This window comes from Lissotriton vulgaris, chromosome 10 (genome assembly GCF_964263255.1).
Source record: "Lissotriton vulgaris chromosome 10, aLisVul1.2, whole genome shotgun sequence".
NCBI classification, from domain to species: domain Eukaryota; kingdom Metazoa; phylum Chordata; class Amphibia; order Caudata; family Salamandridae; genus Lissotriton; species Lissotriton vulgaris.
This window is the reverse complement of record NC_141698.1, coordinates 754,905,354-754,930,313: the sequence shown is the minus strand read 5'-3', so window position 1 is coordinate 754,930,313 and position 24,960 is coordinate 754,905,354. Positions and strand designations below refer to the sequence as shown.

General features: G+C 44.7%; 1 protein-coding gene across 1 annotated transcript in view; it reads left to right on the top strand.

Annotated features, from left to right (window-relative positions):
* GPR158 (G protein-coupled receptor 158) overlaps window positions 1–19,819 on the top strand; it is a 1,459,961-nt gene extending 1,440,142 nt beyond the window's left edge. Inside the window, exon 11 of the mRNA XM_086939967.1 lies at window positions 17,854–19,819. Coding sequence (XP_086796093.1) covers window positions 17,854–19,686 — 1,833 coding nt within the window. The 3' untranslated portion in view covers window positions 19,687–19,819. The remainder of the gene's footprint in view (window positions 1–17,853) is intronic.
* Window positions 19,820–24,960: the final 5,141 nt, after the last annotated feature.

Here is a 24,960-nt window from a genome sequence, read left to right as displayed (position 1 = left end):
GCCGACTCAGGGTTCACCTAAGGCACTCGTATTCATAAAGCACCTTACTGTGTTCCCTTCACTCCTCAAAAAATGATGTCCCCATTGTATCACCCGTCAGGCCTTGCACATAAGCATCAATCAGTTCAAAATCTAATCTTATTGCTCTAATGCAGCAAGCATGTTCAAGATACCATAATTACCCTAGAATCTGACCTTCAGTTTTGTTTTTAAAAAAACATACCATTTTAAAATATCAATGGTTTCGATAGCGTACAACAGTGTCAAATGAAATTTTGCTCGCTAGACAGATAAATAGGGGCCCATTATGATGTCGGGCGGATTGCCTCCGCCAGAAATTCATGTCCTGATTCCCCCCCACCAGATTAGGATCGCGGAGGGGACAGCGGCGGAAGGAAAGACCGTCCGCCGTTTTACTGTTGCGGTCGCCTTGCGACCGTGGCGGTAATAGAATAATATGGTGGCGGTGTCCAATGGACACCGCCAGCCATATTAGAATGGCAATCTGTAGGGGCCTTTCCGCGGCGGCAATGCCGCCACAGAAAGGCAGGCGGCGACCGCGGCGGTAATAGATTAATATGGTGGAAAGGCAGGTGGCGATTGCTGCGGGGGCCCCCTGCGGGCCCCCAGGTGATGGCAGATGTGGAGGGGGACATGGGGGGTACCTATGGTACTCACCACATTTGCATTTGATATGCAAGGCAGCAGGCACCGTGCGGTGCCTGCCGCTTTACGTATGTAAATGCATGCTGACATGTTTATCATTGTGGCGGGCGGTGCTGAGTGCACCGCCCGCCACAATGATATATATGTAGGATGTGCCCGCCACTGTGGCTGGCACATCCTAATTCCCCCTACGGGACCCCCGCCCTTATGGCGGGCGGTCCCGATCTCGGTTAGGGTGGCGGGCGGACAAAGTCCGCCTGCCATCCTAATGAGCCCCTAAGTGTGCAAAGTGCATGCGTCTAACAGCATTATAGAAAGCCCTTAGGCCGTTGGCTTGCTATGTAGCCTTACTAGAACCATGTAATTGTGCATTTTCATTCAAGTAAAACCGGAAAAAATTGCTACCTAAGGGTAGGACTTAACTACTTCTATCTTCTATTTACCAAGGCGCCAATGATAACTACCGAGTTTCCCAAATCTATTTTCCTTAAAAATGTAAACTTTCCTTTTGAAATCAATTTAAAAGAGAAAATTGGAATCAACAAACGGATGAAAAAAAAAGAAGCAGTTGTTGCGGCCTTTTAGAGTTATATCAAAGATAATAATGTCATCTGTTGTAGTAAACACAGCAGGTGGTGGTCCCCTATTCTGGACAATAAGAAGGAGAGGCAGGTCAGGAAAACAATATATAATATATTAATAATACGTGGGCTTATATAGTGCGGCTAATCACCACTGAGGGTCTCTAGGTGCTGTCCAAAGGCAAGGGAGATAAAGTGATTTGCACAGAATCACAGGATATTGAGTTGATGCCAAAACTTGAACATGAATCCCCAGCTCTAAAATCAGCAGCTCTGGCCGCTGGACAGGGATCAGAAGACCTCCTTGTTTCAGTTCATTATTGATGTGTATTATGGAAGATATGCCGCTGCCCCCTCCTAAAAGAACTTGACACCAGATTGAGGAATGTAAGTCAATAATTAATCGCAACAGGTTAGCTGGAATTCCTAGCTAATGCAATTTTTTCACAGCATCAGGATATCCACTGAGTCGAACACCATGGAAAAAATCCATGAATGCTGCATATACTGGTTGAGCCTGAATGCTGATATGTTTCCCCTAATCTGTTAAAGCATTGCAATATGATCTAGGGTACAATAATTTTCCTGTAGTCTGCTTGTTCGTCGGTCTTTTCCTCTTCCACCCAAGTATAGCGACGTTCCATGATACTGTTCATGGAAATCTTTCCAATCAAATCTAAAAGAGCTGTGTGCCTATAATCATTAGGCTGATTACATGGTTTTCTTTTGTATAGAGAAACTATAACACTCCCAGTCCAGGATAAAGGGATAGTACAATGTTGGTAACTGTAGTCAAATACTGAAGTTACAAAAAATTAAAATAGCATGGCTTCCCTTTTTATTACTGAAATGGGGTTGACATCTGGTCCTATTACACCGTAGGATCTCATTTCCCGGATGAAACTTTCTTTTTTCTGTTGTAGGGGTCATATTTTAATAAGGAGTCTGAAGATGAGACAATATACTAGCAAGACATTTTTGGGGGCATAGAGCTCAAATATATAATTTAGCCATTGATTGGCTCTGTTTGGTATTGGGATCAATCTAATTCTACTCCCACAGCACAAAGAAATCATTTCCCAAAATGTGTGTGTCTTTAGGATTTACAGCTTCTCTTAGAGCCATCCATTTGCGATCACACTTGTGTTTTTTATGCTGGTGTTTAATCTGACTTTTTATTTTCTCAATAGGCTGATTAATTTTCTCCTTTCAGCAGAAACGGAGAGATATTGTCTTCTAACTAACCTGTTCATCTCCTTATTTAAGAATACATTTGATCGTGGGCCTGGCCTTTGTGGGGGTTTTTTAGGTGCAGTATTATCTTTAGCCACAAATTGTTTCATATGCAAATCATCATTTTTTTAGGATATCAGGTATGTTGTCTGACTATCCCTAGTAATCACAAGTAATGCATCTTTCATTTTAATAATGTTATTAGGCCTCCAGTGAGTTCCCCTGTCGGACCACAGTACTCTAACTATACCTCACTGATAAGACCTAACCAGGCCGCAGCTCCCCTAGATTTCTTGTTTTCCCTTTCTGAGCTTCTCAATTCAAACTGGCTTATACCTTTTGGAGCAAGGCTGACTGATTGTCATATGAATGGTCTCTGTCTGAAGTGACATAGTTGATGAAAACAGATAACCTGAAACACAGTTTTGAGTGACTGCTAGTGTCAGAGACATGTGCAAGCACTTCACTCATCACCTTTGGGTTTTCCTCATTTATGAAGCGCATGCCCAAAAATTGAACCGTGTCTTGGCGATGTGCTCCATGACTAAGGGAATAAAGAATCCGTAATAATTACCTACAACGAATAACAAAGCAAATCTGTGTATGCACATGTAATTTCTCCTAAATGCAGGATTGCACATTGTTATTCATATACTTTAAGGAGGAGGAGTTGAAGTTTCAAACTGCAAACCCAAGAGTTAAGGAACCTTATATAGGTGAATGCTGCCCTCTATAAATACCATGCCGTTTCTATTGCTATGAGCAAAACACTTTTCACAGCTGATGAAATTGTACAAACTTTCTATTGTGTTCCAGCTTCATTCAGCAAGGTATTTTCACCAGCAAAAAAATATATTTTAGTGAGAGTTTTACTACTAAGGGCCCAATTTTGATTTCGTCTGGAAAACGTTTTTCCCGACAGGGACCCGTCATATTTTCTGACCGAACCATACACATGCCTTCCAAATGGCTGAGTACGATGCGATGCTTAAAATGTACAACCGACTCGGCCGGAATGTTTTTTTTACGGCCGAGTCAGCAGAAAAGGAGCCTGACCCGATAGACTCGTATGCAAAGGACTCCATGTAGCCAAGCATTCATGCAACACGACAGACTCGGACGTGAACAATGCCACATACTCCAGCATTAACACAACCCAATAGACACGTACGCAGCCAAGCACATACAAGATGCAACAGACAAGTACACGAACAACTCCATGTAGCCAAGCATTAACACAACACAACACGACAGACTCATCCGAATGCTGTAACGTGCTTGTAGCGGCGCCCTGTACGCCGAGTAGAAAAAATGCATTGTACTTGCGTGTCCGTAAACTGGTAGGGAAAAGCCTCCGTACGACTCGATTTACGTGTTTCCTGAGCCTGTTCGGTCGGGAAAAAGAGCACGAATCAGAGCGGACGATTTGGTCGTAAATTTGCCTGTATTCCGCATTGTACTTGCTCATCTGTTGAAAAAAAATCTGGATACGAGTCAGTTGTAAGGTAAGCCTACGAATAGCATTGGGAAGGCTTTTTTAGTGACATCGGAATCGACTCCTAAATGCAGGGTTTTCATCTGGGCTTTTTTCACATTCACTTTCAGTGCGTTTTCCACCTATATGTATTTTTTTAAACTTAAACCTAGTTCATGAAGTGTACAACGTTTTAAAAAATGTTTCAGGTTGCTGAGAAAACCCCCTTGAAAAGTCAAACACCTATTTCTCAGTGAGATGCAAAAAGGTAAAATGTTACTTTTTTCTTCATTTAAATCCAGCGTAGTCAGTTTTGACCATTGAGATGTGAGCTTACATTTTTTGAGTCTTCACATAGCGTGCGACCTGTTCGTTTACTATCAAGCATGGTGCATATAACAATTCCGCATTTAAGAGCAAATGCTCAGTGTGGTACCTTCGGGCATCCACACCTCACGAAATACCAATCCTGATTATCATGTTCGATTCCATTTTAGCACAGAGGCAAAGTTTAATAGAAGGTACAGATAGGGAGTGAAACTCACCTTAGAAAAATATTTTGTAACACATCCATTGTTACTTCCCAGCAGAACTTCTGGAAAGGGGCGACCATTCGGTCCCCCCGAACGTATGGCGGAGTGCCACGATCCCCCCGGGAAGCCATCTTGGGCGGGAGGCGAGTCTCGGCTGGTATGCCCGAAGCGGCGTAGCCGGGGCGCGCTTTTTCCCGCCCTGGAGTGGGCTGGCCTAGACACTGACGCGGCCGGCCACGCCCTTTGGGGCAGGCAGGGGCGGGTTTACGCCCGCCCTGAAGACGGATAAAAGGAGCAACAAGCCAAGAAAGCATCCTCTTGTTCCTGTGCTCTGAAGCTGCACCTCCTCGCTACACGTGAGCTCGAGACGGAACGAAGAGCCAATTTTGAGCGTGGTAATCTTTCTTTTTTATCTTACAGATACGCTGTCTGAGAATGCCTAAGAAAGTCGGAAAGCGAGTTACTACCGATCAGATGCTCCGTATGCTCATGAAAGAAGTAACTGATCTGAAGAAGCAGATGGCGGCTAAAGACGGGGAAGGGGGACCGAAACGACCTTTGGCGGGAGCAGCTCCCGGAGGAAAAGGCAAGAGGCCCAGAAGGGGGGCATCTGGGGGGGACATCCCGGTTCCCGATACCCCACTCGAGGAGCCAACTTCGGTGCCGAAGGAGGGGAATCCGATTCCCGTGGTGGTCACTCCCGTGTCCGGTGAGGACATGCCGCCTGAGTTAGCAGCACAATTGGCAGCGTGGTTGGGGAAAGATTGCGAGGGCGCCACGGCTGACGACGCACGGGTGTTGATGAAGCAACTGCGGGAAACTAGGGAGGTGGCGAAGGCACCATCGCCAGTTACCCCGCCGTCTCCGGCGGTGGATAAAGCAACAGGAGCAGGTCCAGCGGCGAATGCAGCTTCTGGTTCAGGTAAGCGGCCATTGCCGATTGCGAGGGAAGAGTCTGCACCTTCACGAAGGGAAAAGTTGGGTCAGCATGTCCCTCTGGCAATTAAGGAAAAGATGTGGGCGGATGAGTATGTGAACATATTTTCGTTGCTTACCGATCATTATGAGATGGAGCATGTTAAGAGCCAAAAGGAGCTCATGCATCCGAGTGTTTGGCGCGCAAAGATGGCCGCCTTTAAGGTTGACGAAAACATTGGCACTTGGGGCAGGGCATGGGGAATCTTTACCTCCATCATGGGCGAACGTAGGCCTGAGTTGCTGACCGAATTGCCTATTTATCAGTCACGGATCATGGAATATTATGGATCATATGGGGGCAATCAGTGGTTCTGTTACGATAATATTTTTAGAAAAGCAAAAGAACATGACAAAAACTTGACTTGGGATTGTTACGACTCTGTTTCATGGTCAAAAATGGAGAGTACTGGTATGTTGAAGTTACCATTGGTAGGGAGTAGCGGGGTGAATCCTCCCGCCAGTATGCTGGGACATCTTTTCGATCAAGTACAGGTAATGACTACCACTCGAAGCCGAACGGCAACACAGGTAAAAGGGGGATTTGTTGGAACTTTAACAGGGGTAAATGTACGAGGCCCCAGGGCTCATGCAAGTTTAGACATGAATGTGGAGGGTGTGGGCAGCCATCCCATCCTGAGTCCATGTGCAGAGCCAAAACGGGTGATAACGGCGGTAGGGGAGGCGCCAAACAGGTCTGAAATAGTCCGAGGGGCGCCTTTACCTACTCCGATTGATACCATGGCAATGATTCCTTGGCTCAGCGAATACCCGGATCATGTTTCCGCTGGGGTGTTGCGGAACGGGTTTTCATATGGTTTCCGCATCCCAGTGGGGGATTTTCAGGGTGTAGCAAAATGCAAAAACCAACTGTCGGTCTTGCAACATACGACCGTGGTACAGGAGAAGATTGGGAAGGAGGTTAATCGAGGTCGAGTCGCCGGTCCATTTGATGAGCCACCATGTGCTAACTTTGTTTGTTCCCCTTTGGGGGTGGTCCCTAAGAAGGACCCGGGTGAGTTCCGACTGATACATAATCTATCAGCCCCACGTGGTCTTTCCGTGAATGATGCGATAGACCCGGAAGTGTGTTCGGTGCGGTACGCATCTTTCGATGAGGCCGTCGCCATGTTGAATCGCCTAGGGCCCGGTGCGCTGATGGCAAAATCAGATATTGAGTCAGCGTTCCGGTTGCTCCCGGTACACCCAGACGATCAGCGTCTCCTTGGTTTCATGTTTCAGGGTCACTATTACATGGATAGATGTATGCCGATGGGATGTTCTATATCTTGTGCCTATTTTGAAAAGTTCAGTTGTTTTCTGCAATGGGTCTTCACAAAGAGGACGGGTTTTCAACATGTTATGCATTATCTCGATGATTTTTTGTTTCTGGGGGCGGCCGGGGATCCAGAATGTGGACAGGCTTTGAATGAATTTTGTGTCTTAATGAAGCATTTTGGTGTGCCACTGGCGCCAGGTAAGACTGTGGGTCCCTCGACGTGCCTCGAGTTCCTGGGGATCGAGCTCGATTCAGAGGAAGGTTGTTTTCGATTACCAAGAGAAAAGGTGTTAAGATTCAGGGCTTCCCTGGAAACGTGTATTAGTGAGTCTAAAGTCAGATTGCATCAATTACAACAAGTGGTGGGCCAGCTGAATTTTGCCCTGAGAGTAATGCCGATGGCCCGCCCCTTTTCCCGCTCGATCGCTCAAGCCATGGTCGGGCTGAAGGAGGGTCATCATCGCACGAGGCTAATGGCAGAGGTTCGCCAGGACATGCGCATTTGGTTGGCATTTCTGGCGGAGTTCAATGGTCGAATTGTCTGGAATAAACCGCCGGTGTCCTCCGAAGAGCTGGGGCTGTGGACAGATTCGGCTGGGAGCATTGGTTTTGGTGCCATATTCGGCACACAATGGTCGGCTCAAAAATGGCCGTTATGGTGGCATGAGTGTGGGCTGACAAGTAACATTGCCTTTCTTGAACTTTTTCCCATTCTGGTGGCCCTGAAAACTTGGCCTGAGGGATTCAGAGATCACTCTGTGGTGTTTTGGTCTGATAACATGACCGTGGTTGAGTGTATCAATAGCCAGGCAGCACGATGCAAATGGATTCTGAGATTGCTCAAGGAAATTGTGTTATTGTGTATGCAATTGAACGTGCTATTTAGGGCAAGACATGTACCGGGGGTAATGAATCAAGCGGCTGATGCGCTTTCTCGTTTTCGTATGCAGGCCTTCTGGGGTTTTCTGCCCACAGCGGACCCGGTGGCGGCACCCTTTCCCGAAGCTCTCTGGTCTCTCGGTGCCCCGAACTACAGAACCTCGTGGGAGAGAGTTTAGCACCCAGGACAAGGAAGGCATATGAAGGGGCGTTCCGATCCTATTGGGCCTTTTTGGGGACTGCTAGGGGAGAGCTTTGGGGCCAGGAAGAGCTAGTAATAAAATTTCTGCTCTCTTTACATCAGGCAGGCAAATCAGTGGCTACGGCTCAGAGGCATCGGGCCGCCATTTCCTTTATGGCAAGGGCTCATGGGATCCAGGACCCGACTGCGTCTTTTGTTGTGCAAAAAGCGCTACGTGGGTGGCAACGCCTTGAGGGTCGCAGAGTAGATGAAAGGCGCCCGATAGGTCTGGATAGGTTGGCTTTGTTGTTATCTGTACTTCCTGCGACGTGTTCATCCCAGTACGAATCAGTGTTATTCCGAGCCGCTTTTATGCTAGCATTCCATGGGGCTATGCGGGTAAGCGAACTAGTGGCAAAGAACAAGCAGGATACCATGGGGGGACTGTGCCGAGAGCACGTTCAGGTCAAGGGGGAGACAATGACTGTCTCGTTTGTCAGGTCCAAGACCGATCAGGGTGCGATTGGGGACGGAATAATCATACAAAGGATTCCCGGGTCTTCCATGTGCCCTGTGATGTGCGTAGAGGAATATTTAACGCAAAGGGTGGCATCATGGGGGGGGACCTTGTTGAGACACGCTGACGCCACCCCACTGACGAGGTTTCAGTTTCAGCGGGTGCTTGCGATGTCGATTTCGGCCGCGGGCTTGAACCCCGGCGAGTTTGGGACCCATTCCTTTCGGATAGGGGCTGCTACGGAGGCTACAGCCAGGGGTCTGAATGTTGAACAAGTAAAACGTGTGGGACGTTGGTCCTCAAACTGTTATAAGAGGTATGTGCGGTTGCACATGTTGTGAAGCTGTAATGATGTACTCACGCTTCTTGTTTTTGTTTGGTTTTCAGTTGCGCAAGCCTACGAGGCGGGGCGGACTGTGCAGTCGACCCGACACCGGGGGGCCAGCGGTCAGACATCCCCGGCCGTGAAAAAGGAGGTGTGGGTCGTGGGCCACTCATACGTGAGGCGTGCCGGGGACGTATTCAAAGCAGGTGACATGATTCACGTGGCTGGGGAATACGGGTACAGTGTGTCCTTCTACGGAAAGGGCGGGCTCTGTATTGACCAGTTTCGATCATTTTTTGAGGGTCTGTTAGGGCGGACGAGGTCACCGCCGTCTGTAGTCATAGTACATCTTGGGGGCAATGATTTGGTGACCACTGGTAGACGACTTCTTCTTGAGGCAATGCTTTCCACGGTAAGTTGGTTGGCAAGAAGAGTTCCAGGGTGCACAATTGCATGGTCCCATATGATCCCACGAAAAGTGTGGCGGGGGGCTATTTCGGTTCCTGCTCTGAACCATTCAGTAAGGAAAATTAATAATAAAGTGAGTAGATTGTTCCGTTCAAGAACACTGCATTCTATTTCGCATGGTTGTATTAAAGGGGACAGTATGTATTTGGGGGATGGAGTTCATTTATCCCGGATGGGGAACGAATTACTCATAGGAGACCTGATAGCTTGGCTAAAGACTTTATGACATGACCTTTAGGCAGGAGTGTTGTGGGGGGGTCCGGATAGCCGGTCAACTATCCGGCCTGTGGCGGTAAGGTCATGATCGGTGAGCAGTAATTGGAAGATCCCTATGGGTGGGCGTCACCCATTACGGATGGGAGCGCTCGAGGGAGGTGGCCATTGGCCCCTCAACGGGGAGGCGGACCCTTCTAAGGATGGGCCGCCGAAAGGAAAGGAAAGGCGGTCAAGGCCCCTTCCTGGGTAGGAGGGGCTACAGCCCCCTCCTGGGGAATTTCCCGGGGCCTGGACATCTGCGACGGCAGATGTGGTAAGTTGTGTGGGGTTTGGGAGGGGGTCTACGCTACCTTCTAGATACCTCACACGAGTCCTCGGACAACCTTTAAATGGCGTCGAGTTTATTGGGGCCCCCGTCAAGTCAAGGGAAATTGGTAAATGCACTTGAGGTACACCTCTGTGCGGTCGCCCCTCACAAGTGGGGGGGATATGTCTGGTTTAGGGATCTTGACATCGGTTACGACCTTGCCGTTGGCCCTTAAACGTTAGGATGTACAATTTCAAGTTAAATGTTTTGTAGGATGTTAGTTCGGCTAGGAGAACCTTTGTATTAGAGAATATGTTAAGGTTAGCCAAACTTCGCAATGTGGAAATGAAATTGTACATTAATATGAAACTGTTATTTTAATGTTTTATTTTGTTTCATATTTTAATAAATACGGCCGGGAGGGTCACTCCCTCCCGTCTTCCAAAAGTTCAGAACCGTTTCCGGTATCCCATTCTTGGGGGATTGTGTTGAGAGGGGGTGGCGGGTATCTCAGCCATATGGAAAGGGGCGACCATTCTGTCCCCCCGAATGTATGGCGGAGTGCCACGATCCCCCCGGGAAGCCATCTTGGGCGGGAGGCGAGTCTCGGCTGGTATGCCCGAAGCGGCGTAGCCGGGGCGCGCTTTTTCCCGCCCTGGAGTGGGCTGGCCTAGACACTGACGCGGCCGGCCACGCCCTTTGGGGCAGGCAGGGGCGGGTTTACGCCCGCCCTGAAGACGGATAAAAGGAGCAACAAGCCAAGAAAGCATCCTCTTGTTCCTGTGCTCTGAAGCTGCACCTCCTCGCTACACGTGAGCTCGAGACGGAACGAAGAGCCAATTTTGACCCACCCACCAGCCCCTGAGGACAGCAAGTGGTTTTGAATAAAGTTTGATGTGGTAACACTATTTTTTGCAGGTTGTGATGACTATCGTGATAACTTTGAATATGCAATAAAGAATGGTCAAATCGTATTATGTTTTGAAAATAAAGTAATTATGCACTAGTGTTGATCAGTAATCATGCCTTTTTTATAAGTTGTAATTATTACTGTCTTTTAGTAATTTAGTGATTTAGTAATTTAGTTAGAATTGTCGTATTTATTTTGGTCGGGCGGTAAGGTCATGATCGGTGAGCAGTAATTGGAAGATCCCTATGGGTGGGCGTCACCCATTACGGATGGGAGCGCTCGAGGGAGGTGGCCATTGGCCCCTCAACGGGGAGGCGGACCCTTCTAAGGATGGGCCGCCGAAAGGAAAGGAAAGGCGGTCAAGGCCCCTTCCTGGGTAGGAGGGGCTACAGCCCCCTCCTGGGGAATTTCCCGGGGCCTGGACATCTGCGACGGCAGATGTGGTAAGTTGTGTGGGGTTTGGGAGGGGGTCTACGCTACCTTCTTGATACCTCACACGAGTCCTCGGACGACCTTTAAATGGCGTCGAGTTTATTGGGGCCCCCGTCAAGTCAAGGGAAATTGGTAAATGCACTTGAGGTACACCTCTGTGCGGTCGCCCCTCACAAGTGGGGGGGATATGTCTGGTTTAGGGATCTTGACACCGGTTACGACCTTGCCGTTGGCCCTTAAACGTTAGGATGTACAATTTCAAGTTAAATGTTTTGTAGGATGTTAGTTCGGCTAGGAGAACCTTTGTATTAGAGAATATGTTAAGGTTAGCCAAACTTCGCAATGTGGAAATGAAATTGTACATTAATATGAAACTGTTATTTTAATGTTTTATTTTGTTTCATATTTTAATAAATACGGCCGGGAGGGTCACTCCCTCCCGTCTTCCAAAAGTTCAGAACCGTTTCCGGTATCCCATTCTTGGGGGATTGTGTTGAGAGGGGGTGGCGGGTATCTCAGCCATATTCATTTCCATGTATGAAACCTAAAAACAGAAGCAGGATCATGTTTAAGATAAACGTGTGTGGCATCACTCCTGCACTCATCAGAGTTTTTTGCACTCCAGAAAATCCTATACTCTCCTTTGTAAAGTGCTCTGAAAGGAAGGCACTCTATGTCCCCTCCAAGGTCAACAGCTAGAGCTCGAGATCATGGTTTGAGCTTGTCTCACCCTGGTTGTGATGGAAACGGGCACATTTTTATATGTCTTTTAGAGGATCCTACTGTTTTAAAAGTTATGGGCCCACATATTTATTCATGCAGGATGATTGACACCAATAATCTGAATATTAAAAGACAATATTGACAGGAGCCCTGAAATCAGCATTCATGGCTCAACCTCTTTCAGAGGATGGGGGAGACACTAAATATCAGATTCATTTTGTATTGTCACCTCTTACTGTGTATCAACTATTTGAATAATGTCAGCCACAACCCCTCCCCTTATCTCAATTATAATACCCCAAATGAAGGTGATGCTTATACTCCCACCCCCTCCCCCCTCATATTTATTGGTGCCACCAGTTGAGACGTTTTCCTCCAATCTTTCAAATTTGACGTGGTATTGCCACCACTGAGCTAAGATCTTTTGAAGGTGGTGGGCCAGTTTCCCTGCATTAACCCTGATGAACAAAGATTGAGCCACCTGCCCCATGTACAGAAATACTGCATATGGGGTTGGGTAGAATGGTGGACTCTTAGGGGCATATTATCAACATAATGCGATAATTATCGCAAATCGCTCTTAGCGCGTTTTCTTTTATCGTCGTCTATCGCTGGTTGACATCGCTCTGTTAGTGGTGTATTAGCAACGTTTTGATCAGTGGCAAAGTCAAATCCAGCGATAGATGGCAATAAGCAGCAATAGCATGAGAAACCAAGCAATAATTAGTGAGCTCTAATGAAAAGCTTGCTAATAGGCAAGGATGAACTTAAACACACAATCCACCTCCAATACAAAAGATGGTTAAGTCAACTTTTAAACAGGTGTTAAATTCCCGCGCTAACTGCGGTTAGCGCAGCTTTTTTAATCGCTTTGCGGGTCCGGTGCCGCATTGTTAATAGTGCGAATTTGTGTTTGCAACTGTTTTCATGTAGTATTGGTAAGGAACGTCTACTTTGCATGTCATTAGCAATAAATGTCGCTGACATACAAAGCAAAAAAATAATGGCAGCTATCTCAAGAAAACAGGCATTAAAGCATGTTAGTGTGTTCTTGTTTATAATGCGATAAAAAAACTGTCACTTTTTCGGCGATATGTGCCTCTAAAATGGCAAAGATTTCTTGATAATATGCCCCATAGGGTCTTATCTACCAGAAAATGCCACAGTGCGGCGCCACAAGCCATTTAGCTGCGCCATGCTGCGTCCTTTTCAAAGCATAGGGATGCGTCATATTAACAACAATAGGATGCATCCCTGTGCTTTCCCCTGTGCTGGCGCACAATTGGCTGTCATGCCCCAGCGCTAGCACCCTTGCGTCATTTTTCACTGGTGTTTGCACTGCGGGATGTTTTTGTGCAGGAAGCGACACCTTTCTGCAAAACACAATCCATAATGACAATGTCCTCTTTCTATGTGTGCTGCAGAATGCAGCACACTTAGAAAGTGGAAAAATCGAGGAGAAATAAAATTAGCAATAAATGTCGCTGACATACAGAGCAAAAAAATAATTGCAGCTATCTCAAGAAAACAGGCATTAAAGCATGTTAGCGTGTTATTGGTTATAATGCGATAAAAAAATTGTCACTTTTTCGGGGATATGTGCCTCTAAAATGGCAAAGATTTCTTGATAATATGCCCCATAGGGTCTTATCTACAAGAAAATGCCACAGTGCGGCACCACAAGCCATTTAGCTGCGCCATGCTGCGTCATTTTCAAAGCATAGGGATGCGTCATTGTTAGACCTGGCATCTTTGGCGTGATTACCCCCATCTTTTTGCCTCTGCCTCCTGTATTTTTGATGCTGTGCTGGATTTCGTTTTTGCTGGTTTAGATGCTTTGGACACTCTGCCACTGCTGACCAGTGCCAGAGTGTAAGTGCTCCCTATGTAAATTGTTATTCTGATTGGATATACATGTTTGGCATATTTGTATCACCATGAAGTCCCTAGTAAAGTGCACTGGGTGTGCCAGGGCTGGTGATGACAAATGCTACTAGTGGGCCTGCAGCACTGTTTGTGCCACCCACAGGAGTAGCTCTAAAATGGTGTCTCAGGCCTGCCACTGCAGCGCCTATGGGCAGTTTAGAACTGCCATGTCCTCCTGGTCAGTGTCCCCACTGACCAGGCCTAACCCTTCCCTTTTCGTGCACATCAGTCACCCCTATGGAAGGCCCAAGGTACCCCCCTGGGCAGGGTGCAGTGTATGTGAAAGGTAGAGCATGTACTAGTGCAGGTACCATGCTCTGGTAGTGAATTACAGCCATTTTCGTTTTTCACTATTGTAAGGCTATCTTGCTCCATAGGTTAACATGGGGGATGCTGGCTACAGTGGTTAACAGCATTTCTTCCCATAGGAACAAGATAGGACATAAGTATCTAGTATCCCTGAACTCAGAATTTAATAATACATCTTTTAGGAAAGGTGGTTTTTAAATCCTGTGTTTGAGAACAGCACTTTTAGAAAGTTGCTGTTCTCTTGTCTGACCCTCCTGTGTGCCTGGGCCTGTTTGTGTACTGACTGTCTGGTTTGTGAGTGACAGGGGCTGGGGAATTCCCCCAGAGGCTGGATGAGTCAGCACTAGGCTGAATGAAGCAATTGCAACCTGAGTGGTGGGAGGAGTTAGCACCTGGGCTGAATAGGGCTGTGCCTGCCTGCCACAATGCTGGCTCCACCTCCTGCTGGGCGGCTGAGGACCCTGCCCCTCACTCTGAAAGGAAAGATGCAGCCAGCAAAACAAAGTACTCAGGATCCACCCAGAACTGGTTCAGACCAGGCTCAGGGCCCACATGCACAGAGAGAACAAAGACTTTAGGGGTATAAGTACAGGACCCCTGACAACAGAAAATTAGATCATCCTGGAAATCAAGAAGGAACCTCTGCCAAGGAGAAAGCTGACTCTGAAGAAGGAAGACTGTCCTGCTGTTGCTCTGCTGGACTGACCTGCTGTTGCTTTGCTGCCAAGGAGAGGGGAAGGACTTTGCTGTGAGCTGTGTCCCCTGTCTTGAAGGAATCTCCAAGGGCCTGAGAAGAGCTGGCTCCCTGTTTTTGAAGTCCCAGGAACAAAAGGACTTCACCCCCAGTCTCCCTGAACTCTGCTGAGAGAGTTATGTCCTTCCTAGAGTGCTTGATCCAGTTGTGGGGCCTCTGGAAGTTGAACCTGAGCTGGGAAGCTTGAAACTAAGCTTGAGAGACTTTTGAAGCTGAAAAGTGTCGCATCGCTCGCTTGCGGAGCGCATCCCCGACAGTGCGAGAAGTTTCCCGCCGCTACGAAGGTCGAGATCGGCGCAGCGCCTGACGCCGCTGCCGGAGCCGTCGCATCCTTCGTTTGCGGGACGCACCAGACCGGTGCGGGAGAATCGAACATCGCTGCGAGTGTCGTCGCAGAGCCTGTCGTCGCTGGGTGAGATCGCCGCACCGCTTGCTTGCGGACCGCATCACGTCGCTGCGAGCACCGTCGCAGAACCATCGCATCGAGGAACTGCGAGAGAGAGGATCACCGCTGGATCGCGCATCGTCGCCCCGGAGATCGTCGCAGCCCCTACGAGATCATCGCATCGTGCCTTTGCGAGAACAGACTTCCTACGGAACCTACGCACCGGAATCTACGCAAGCTGCCTTCCTCCCCATACAGACCGGATTCGTCGCAACCCGCCCGCTGCTGCAGCGGGGCTGTCGCATCGCCTCCCCAGGGTCTCAGGAGTAACGCATCGCTTGTTTCCACCGCACCAGCTTCCTGCTTGTGGAACTTTGTTGCATCTAAAAGGTACTGTGAGTAAACGTGACGCAACTGTGAACTTTTCACGCATCTGTGGATCATTTGATCACAACTTAAAGAACTTTGATTACAACCTGAAGAACTCTTTTGAAACCATATCCTTGAACTGTGTATGTTGGATTTTTGCCGCTTTGGTCTTGTGTAGTTTAGAATAAATATCTTTATTTTCCTAAACTGTTGTGGAATCAGTCTGTGGTGTTTTCACTGTGTTACTGTGAGTGTTGGTACAAATACTTAACGCATTGCCTCTGGTTAGCCTAGACTGCTCAGGCCAAGCTACCTTGAGGGCGAGCAGGGGTTATCTGAGAGGGTTATCTCCTTGTCCTGACTAGAAGCAAGGGTCCCTATTTGGACAGTGGTACCTACCTCTGCCAACTAGAGACCCCCAGTTCTAACAGTCATATTAACAACAATAAGATGCATCCCTGTGCTTTCCCCTGTGCTGGCCCACAATTGGCTGTAATGCTCCAGCGCTAGCACCCTTGCGTCATTTTTCAATGATGTTTGCACTTCGGGATGTTTTTGTGCAGGAAGGACACCTTTCTGCAAAAACACAATCATTAATGACAATTTCCTCTTTCTATGTGTGCTGCAGAATGCAGCACACATAGAAAGTGGAAAAATCGAGGAGAAATAAAAGTATTTCTCCTCTTTGCGCCATTCCCACGCCTCCCCTGGGGATTCATAGGATTCTGACCCATTCCCAGCTAAACAAAATGTTGTAAATCTGAGAATGCATCAGGTTCCATGAATGTTACCTCGGAACATCCACAGCAACACCCATGGAACGCCCGCCATATTTACAAGGCCATTAAAAATCATGTAGGGTGATTTTCCGTGGCCTTGTAAGTATGGGCAAGCCCATTGCACCGCTGGTGCATCAAAAAAACTGATGCACCAGCGGCGCAAGGGGCTTGTAGTAAGCTCTTCAATATAGTAATTCTTGACATATGCGTCACCAGCATGGCATGTTGAAGTGGGAAGTCGGGCTGAGGGATGGCCTCCAGCCTCTCATAGTGACAGAAACTTCCTTGCTATTATTTTCATCCGAGCATTGCAAGCAGTCTTCTGTAGGTATGTGAATACATGCTGGAATAAAGGAATAAATAGACCGGGAGACAGCTCACATTTTGTTCTTCTCTAATGAAAAATTCGTCCTTGGCTAGAATAACTAGAAGGAACTGGATCCTTGTAGAAAATGCTTAATAATTTCCTATATTTTGCATGAACATGTTGTTCTTGTATTAAAGAGTTCTCACTGAACTTTGCATAATTTAGTATGTCATAAACAAACAGAAAAATACAGTATTTATTACTGTATAAAATAATAAACTCGTTTTTTTCTATTGTATGACCCATATAAAAGGAACACTAGCTAATTGATGGAGATAGACTTGATCATCACACTGCACAATATTTATTTCCTTAGCTAAGATAAACTTTGCTCAAAGTGAAAATAATGTTGTTACAAATTAAATATGTGTCATAGTTAAAAGATATATAATTGGAAAGGATTGTACCGGTGCACAGGGCTATAATCAGAAATATTAAGGGCCAGATGTACGTCGATTGCATTTTGCAACTCGCAAATTGCGTCGCTTTGTGAATCTCAATTTGCGAGGTGCAAAATGCAAAGTACAACAGTGTCACAGACACTGTTTGTGATTCCCATTGGGGTCACAAATTGCATGCCTCATCAATATTCATGAGGCAAGCTCATTTTGCAACCCCATTGGGAATGGCTTGCACTCCCAGGGATGGTGTCCTGCTGGGGTCAGCAGACCACCATGTCTGTGACTACTTTTTCGATAAAGCAGGTCTTTCTTTTTGAATGCAGCCTGTTTTCCTTAAAGGAAAACTGGATGCTTTTAAAAAAACTAAAAAATGTAACTTTTCAGTTTCCTTTTTTAAGGGCAGGCAGTGGTCCCCGGGACCACTGCCTGCTCTTAAATAATATTTACGCACGCACTCACAAAGGGAAATGGGTCCTCTGGGGACCCCTTCCCGTTTGCGAGTGGTTTACCACCTACTTGAAGTAGGTGGTAAACTGCAAGTGTTTTGCAACCGGTAATGTGGTCGCAAAACAACAGTACATGGCATGGTTACTCGCTTTTAGGAAGGGACACCCCTTCCTAATAGTAAGAGCTGCAAATGTTATTTTGCCAGTCCGTGACTCGCAAAATAGCATTTGTACATGTCTGGTACCTTTTTTGCGGTCGCAAACGGGACGAGCTCCCGTTTGCGGCTGCAAAAAAGGGTTTTACATCTGGCCCCAAGTCATTTGAGCAAGGTAATGACACATTGAAACACATGTAATGACGAAAGCTTGTTTTTAGGCGATGCTATACTAAATGTCTTATTTTCATTTCCTTTCGCAGGATGAATTGAAGAAACTTTATGCACAATTAGAAATATATAAGAGGAAGAAAATGATAGCAAATAACCCACATCTTCAGAAAAAGAGATGTTCAAAGAAAGGCCTGGGACGCTCCCTAATGAAACGAATTACTGAGATCCCAGAGTCAATGAGCAGGCAATGCTCCAGGGAGGACAAGGAGGCGGGGGACCATGGTATTATCAAAAACAGTGTTGGGGTGGCCAAAAAGAATCTGGGGGACTCCACCAGCCACGCTCCAAAATCAAAGGAAGACTTTTTGAAACACCGAGTTATTTCATTGAAAAAGTCTCACAGTGCCTACGATCACCTAAGGGCGCCAAATGAGGAGACAAAAAGCCTTGATGCAGAGATTATGACCTCAACTGAAAACTCCTTGCTGGATGTAATAATTGGGAAAAAGTTGACGAAGAAGGCAAAAGAGCTAGAGGACAGCGCGTCAACAGAATCAGTCCCTCTCGTATGCAAATCTGCTAGTGCACACAATTTAAGTGTGGACAAGAAGCCCTTGCATCTTAAAACATCAGTGTTACAAAAGTCGTTGAGTGTTATTGCAAGTGCCAAAGAGAAAACTCTTGGACTGACGGGAAAAACGCAAAGTTTAGAAGAAAGTGGGAAAAATCGAAAAAGCACAGAAAAAGGCAAGGATACTAGCAATACAAATGTAACCTCTGAGAAATTGGAGAATAAAGACACTTATCCACAAAATGGCAGCCAAACAGAAGAGCTTAAGAAAGCGCAAAAATCTGGAATAATGAAACAACAAGCAGTTGGCCAATCCTTAGCAAACCTGGACACAAGTACAGGCAACTGCGACTCCAAGGATACGTTTGACATCGAGGAGGTGTGTCCTTGGGAACTGTATGATCTTTCTCCAAGTACAGTCGCTCCAGAAAATAAAGTTCAGAAACATGTGTCCATCGCTCCTTCAGAAGCAGAAAAAAATCGAATGTTGCAAAATAAAGCAAAATCCAACAACAAACCCAAGGCAACAGAAGGATCACATCAGCAACCACATTCAAGGAATATAAGCAAGCCAGAAACGGTGACCAAAGAGAGCATAGAAAGTGTACACTCAAAGGCTAAAGGGGAGAATTCTAAAAAGCACCATATATCAGATGTTTCTCCTGGAGATTTTCCAGGGATGTCCAAAAAGAACACAATAAAAGTAGTAGATAAAGAAAACGTCAACAAAACAGGAGAGCCTAAGTATAAAGCGTCTCCTCATCAGGAGGCAGTACACCCACCTGACGGCCATACTAACTCAAACAATAATTTGAAACAGCCTGCCACGTGTTCGGCAGAAGTATGCCCATGGGATTTTGCTACAGATGATTGTTCAAACAAAGATGAGAATCCAACACCTGCACTGACACCAACTACAAATACACAAACATCACCTTCAAAAAGAAAAGCGTTTGGACTTCCAATCAAGGTAATTCCTTCACTTGGAAGAAAAGAGCCAGAAAAAGAGAAGCGGAAAACAAAAAGTAAAGGAAAAGAAACTGAATCAAAAGTATCAACATCAAAAACGGACAAATCAAAAAGCACAGAAGTTCGATTAAAGGCAACTGAAAACTCCTTAAGTCTGCCGCCAAACAAAGGAGTGCATACCTCAAATCAGCAGGGCACAGACCCGTGTAAATTAATGGAAATCTGTCCTTGGGAAGTTACTCCTGAACCACAAACTGGAGGACATGGCACAGAGAGTACACACAGTAAAACCCCACTGGCAGATTCTGGTGACAAATCAAAGCTGGTGGCTATTTGCCCATGGGACTTTGATGAACAAACAGAAGAGAAGCAAGGATGCTAGTGGTTAGATTTTGATTGTATTGCTTAATAGGACAGCTACACAGAAAGCCCCTAACATAGACACTTGACATATTTAGCCTTGGTAGCACTAATAACATAATGCATCCCAAAAAGTACATTTTATATAATGATTGCTCTTGTTTCTTATTAACCTGTGTTTCAATACAAAGTTGTGTCTCACATTAAAGCATTCCAGATTGTCAATTTTTTGCATCTATCTTTGAAATATGTGGCACAACACATTTATGCAAATCTTCAGATACTCTATTGTACTTGCAACCTAAACACCTGCGAAAAAGTTTAATTTGTGAATTTATTTCTTTATAGAAATTTTAGTACAATTCTTACCTGGATATAGGAGCTATAACCAGAAAATACTTGTTTTTTCTGTGATTTATATTGTGACTTTTCGTCTGACTAATTATATATTATGTAAGATTATAGTTTGATACTGTATTATTCAGGGTTTTTATACAAGGGGCGTAACATGTTTTGCACCAATATTTTAGTGCTCTTAGCGTTTGCTACTAGTGAAGTTCAATCCGTCCTACCTAACTGTGTATTCTTAGAGGCTAAAGGACAACCTATCACTTGTGCATGACACTGTATATTCTATCTTTCTCTATGTGATTTATTAGTCCATATTTTGCGTTACTGAAATTATTAATAATCATGGTATTTAGTGATCTGCACAATAATTTGCACTTCAGCCTTCCTTCCACAAGTAGGATGGTGCATATTGATATACAAAAGTAACTTAATACATTGTTTTTGCCAATGTTCACCCATTCAAAGTTTGTTTTGAAACATTTCATTAAGTTTTGCACGTAGGAAATGGACAATGAAAGGAAAGAAATGTGAACGGCAACATTTCCAAATGTACGCAGTTTCTCTCATATGCAATTATTCCTAGACAATTTAAATGCCATTGTTTTCACTAAGTATATTCAAGTTTCTAATTAGTGTCGGTAATAACATTGAAAATGCATCACTAATTTAAATTTTGAATATCGGTAAACTACCGCTTTAACAGCACTACATCAGGACTCTAGTGACAGGTCAGTTTTTTTAACCAACCATTTTAACACCACCAATATATAGCCCGATTTATTTGATATAATGTATCAAATTTCACTACTTTATGCCTTAATATTATCTCCCCCCTTTTGGAGTCCCTAAAACAAGATTATCTGTCAAATGCTGAGATTAGGCCTGCCAATCGGAAGGCTTAGAATGCTGTCAATTTCTAGTGTCCTGTTTTCTGAAATTGAACTGAAGTATGCAGGCAGTAAAATCAATCAGTAAGGAAAAGATGAAGAGTTGAGCTACTAGTGAGTTGGAATTGAGAGATGACTGCTAGTAGCCTTTTGCACTAATGCCGCTAGGTGTTAACTGATGTTAACTGCACTTTCTCACTTTGTGTGCGCTTATTTTCAGCTTGGTCCTGTACTTGCGGCAAAGGTTCCGCTGGTAGAATTTTGAGAATGGAATATGTTTGTGTACTTTACTTCTTAGGGTATTTATTTGAGAAATAGCCGAATCGTAGTATTAAGTTATATTGCATTAGCACTATAGTTAATATACATCCTCTTCATGCTCCATTAGATGGATCTTAAACGCGGTGATTCTGTAAATGGCAAATCAGAAATTTTCCAGGAGTAATGCATGTCTCTCCTCTCTCAACCCTTACGCAAAATGCATTTTGATTAGCCTCTCCTGGTCTCATTACTAATCATTAGTATCTAGATACATTTCATGGGTCAGATTGCATAACTGTTTGCACGGTTACCGTTTACCCCGGAGCAGACCCTCACTAGTTGTGCCAGACACAGACCGACACCATACGCCTGATTACAAATAAATGTGCTCGATTCACCCATGCTCTGAGTTAGCATGTGTTCTGCAGAAAGGGGATCAATGCAACATGGAGATGTGGTTAGAGTGGATGTTCCCTGTTTTCCTGAAAGCAGACCCCAGTTTCCCTTTGAAAGGAGCCAGGGGCAAGCACACACAGGGTGTGCAGTCTGCCACTGCACCCCAGGGATGGTCACTGGGGCTGGCCAAACTGTTCACCATATTCTAGGTAAAAAAATGTAACATGGGAGCGCCCCAGGAATTTGAAAAAACTAGTACAAATGCACACTGCTTTCCCAGGGCACTTGTTTAGTATGGCACTGGATGTGCATAAATGAAAAACCAAATTAGCCAAATTGATTTTGGGGTGAAAGCTGGGATAAAACTGTATTGGTGTATGTTTATATTATTTTTTAGCGGATTCAAGTGGTTTGAAATTTTTTTTTAAAAATGGTCCCACTGAAAATGCATGCACATGGACTACATATTTTCTCACAATTAGGCCTACACTTCAGAACCACTTACATACCTGTTTCCAGGGCAACTTGGCGTAACTTCCACCAGAATTCCAATTTTTGAATGTCTAATTACCTTTTCTGCACTATGAATAATTGGAAAATGCTAAAGCAGAAATGAATACATTTAAATAGAGCTAGATAACTCAGTGATTGAACCAACCTGCATGATACATTTTAGGTACCAACTGGCAGATAATTTATCATTCATATAATAAGCCAATTCATTTTTAATGACCCCTAAGTGCATTTTGTAAATATGATTCCCTTCTAGTCCCTGCATAGGCCTTTAAGGTTAATACTGTTCTCCTTTTTGATAGTAAGTTTAATTAAACAATAAGTCTAACGGTCCACACACCATTGCAATAATTGACGAAGGGTCCTTCCTTTCGTCCCACAACATTAAAAGATTCCATGAAAAAGTGGTTTAATAATAATAACAATAAGGATTTTAAGTCATATTGTAGGGCAAGAATTAATTACAATTGCATACATTGTAAAGGCTGTTTTAAGTTTAGGTCAGACTACATCAATTCAATTGTTAACAACCCAGGAATACATAACAATATTCTCCAAATCTTATCCACTATTTATAGGAGCAACAGAGAGGAAGATTCCCTGTCCATAATGTGTAGCATAAAAGAGGGCCTCCACAATTTTAGTGTAATATACTTTTTAAGAAAAGACTCGGGCTCAGGTAGGAAATAGTGGGGAGTGCATTTACTGGTTGGAATTCTAATCCACACCATTGTCAGTGGCCCGGTTTCCAGCACATGGATTTACTGGGTTCGGGAGCAAAGGACCTGATTTTCATTTTGGGGGAGGACTACATTCCACCCCAAACCCATTCCTCTGCCCTTACCCAATTCTGAGCCAATGCCCTGGGGAATAAAGGTTGCCATGCACAGTTCTTGCACTCCACCCAGTTATTCCCCCTTCCGTGGCATTTAATGCGTAATACTAGAAACTCTATGTGCAAGATAACGTCCAGTATGGAAAAATCCAGTTACCCACAATATTTACTTAGAATTTATTTAAAGTGTTTTATATAGCGCAAACTATACCGGAGACATAGGGTATCAGAGCGCTTTACATCAGTTTCGTTACAGATGGACACATTCATTTTTGTTAGGCACTGGGAGATTATGTGATTTGCCCAGAATCACAGGATGATGAGCGTTGTTGCCGAGACTCGAACCCGGTTCCCTAGCTTTGAGGTCGACCGCTTTAACCATAAGGCTACATCCTGTCCCCTAAGGTTAAATCCTTCCTGCGCTTGAATCAGACCCATATAGGTTTCCGAATGAGTGATGCTAAATCTCTTTAATTCTGGGATCCCAAGTTCTGCTTTCTTTATCTTATTTGATATTTAGAATGCCGACTTAGATTCTGATTTTATGTCTTAACCATGGTAGTTAAATTCAGGATCAATTTTCTTCCAAACAGGTCAGTTCTCATCTTCCAGATATGTTTCCAAACATTACTCAAAAAGTGAATCTCTGTGTTGTTGGTGTTATTCATTGCACTGCTGAATGATTAGCAGTACAGTTTCAGTACCCTTCTGCTGACTGTCACATTGTCTAGTACAATGTCCAATTGTGATTCCTGTGAAAATGGGTATAACCTTAATTTTGCTGAAAACTTACTTTTTACAAGTAAACAAAATTGGTGTCAGCTACATAAATAATAAACATCAGTGGAGAAAGAACTCCTGGTTTGACCCCATTTGACATAAAGATTATTTCCAATAATAGGCTACAATTTCCATATTGTACCTTCACCCAGGGTTTGTAAAATGATCCAGAGCTAGCTATTCACATGGATTTCCATACACCTAAAGTTTTTTTTCAATAAATGTGCTTTATTTAAGACACCGAAATGTACATATTAAAAGGGTGAAGTCTCCTTATCTGCAACTTATTGCTATTATTGGTAATATCATGATGTTGTGGGTTGTCAGACATCCTTCCAGCTGCACTGTCTGGAAAAATGTACATTTGTTTTCAGTTACCCATTCCAAAGAACAGGAGAAAGCTGTCTTTCAAATAACTTTTCTGTCAGACTGTTCAATACAATTAACTGATAGTGGGTACATTGTGAGCACCTTTTTCGATATAGACTTCAAAATAGCCAGTTTGCATACCCACTCTAAAAAATGTAGGTACTTGATTGCCTATTATACCGATAAAAATAAAGTAGACTGCCATTGCCCAAACAATTTCCATCTGGGCTCTTTATGCTTGTAGGCCATGATCTCCTAATTTCTTTCTGTATCATTTTCGGAAGGTATGAATTTCAAAACTTAATGATGGTTTCTAATTTATGTTCTGGTTCACACCAAATAGATCGGTTATTCCTCTCCTGCTAAACTTAGAGATTTCACTTTCAATTTAAAAAATCAGAGATGCACGAGTTTGCCATTGCACAGCCTCCAAGTGACTACTTTGGACGCCTCGCTTACCGTACCCAAGACAACCATGAGAGGCGTAGTGGTCCCAAGTTGGGGAAAATGTATGATGGCCCCCATGGCAGGAAGAAAGCTCCCTGTTCATCAGGGCCATTTGTGTTTTGTTTTGGTAGTTCGGTTCTTCAGATCAACATTTGTCTCCTGCTAGCCAAAATTATGTGTCTTCAAAGGAACGGCCACACCGATGGCTCCACTTAAGACATGGAAATGCCTGTCTCCCAGCACGGGATCTCAAGGTCAGTGGGCCAACAGTAGGGCTCCAAACGGCCATGTCAGCAGCACATTTGTTTTTGAACAAAATACAGTTTGCTTTCATATTTTTCTTTATTTTACATTTTTCATAGGTGGCTGCATGATGCAGTTTCTTTTCAATGAAAAGATCATTAGCACAATGTCAATGTGAATTACCCCTAGCAGCACGCACAATAATATAATTATT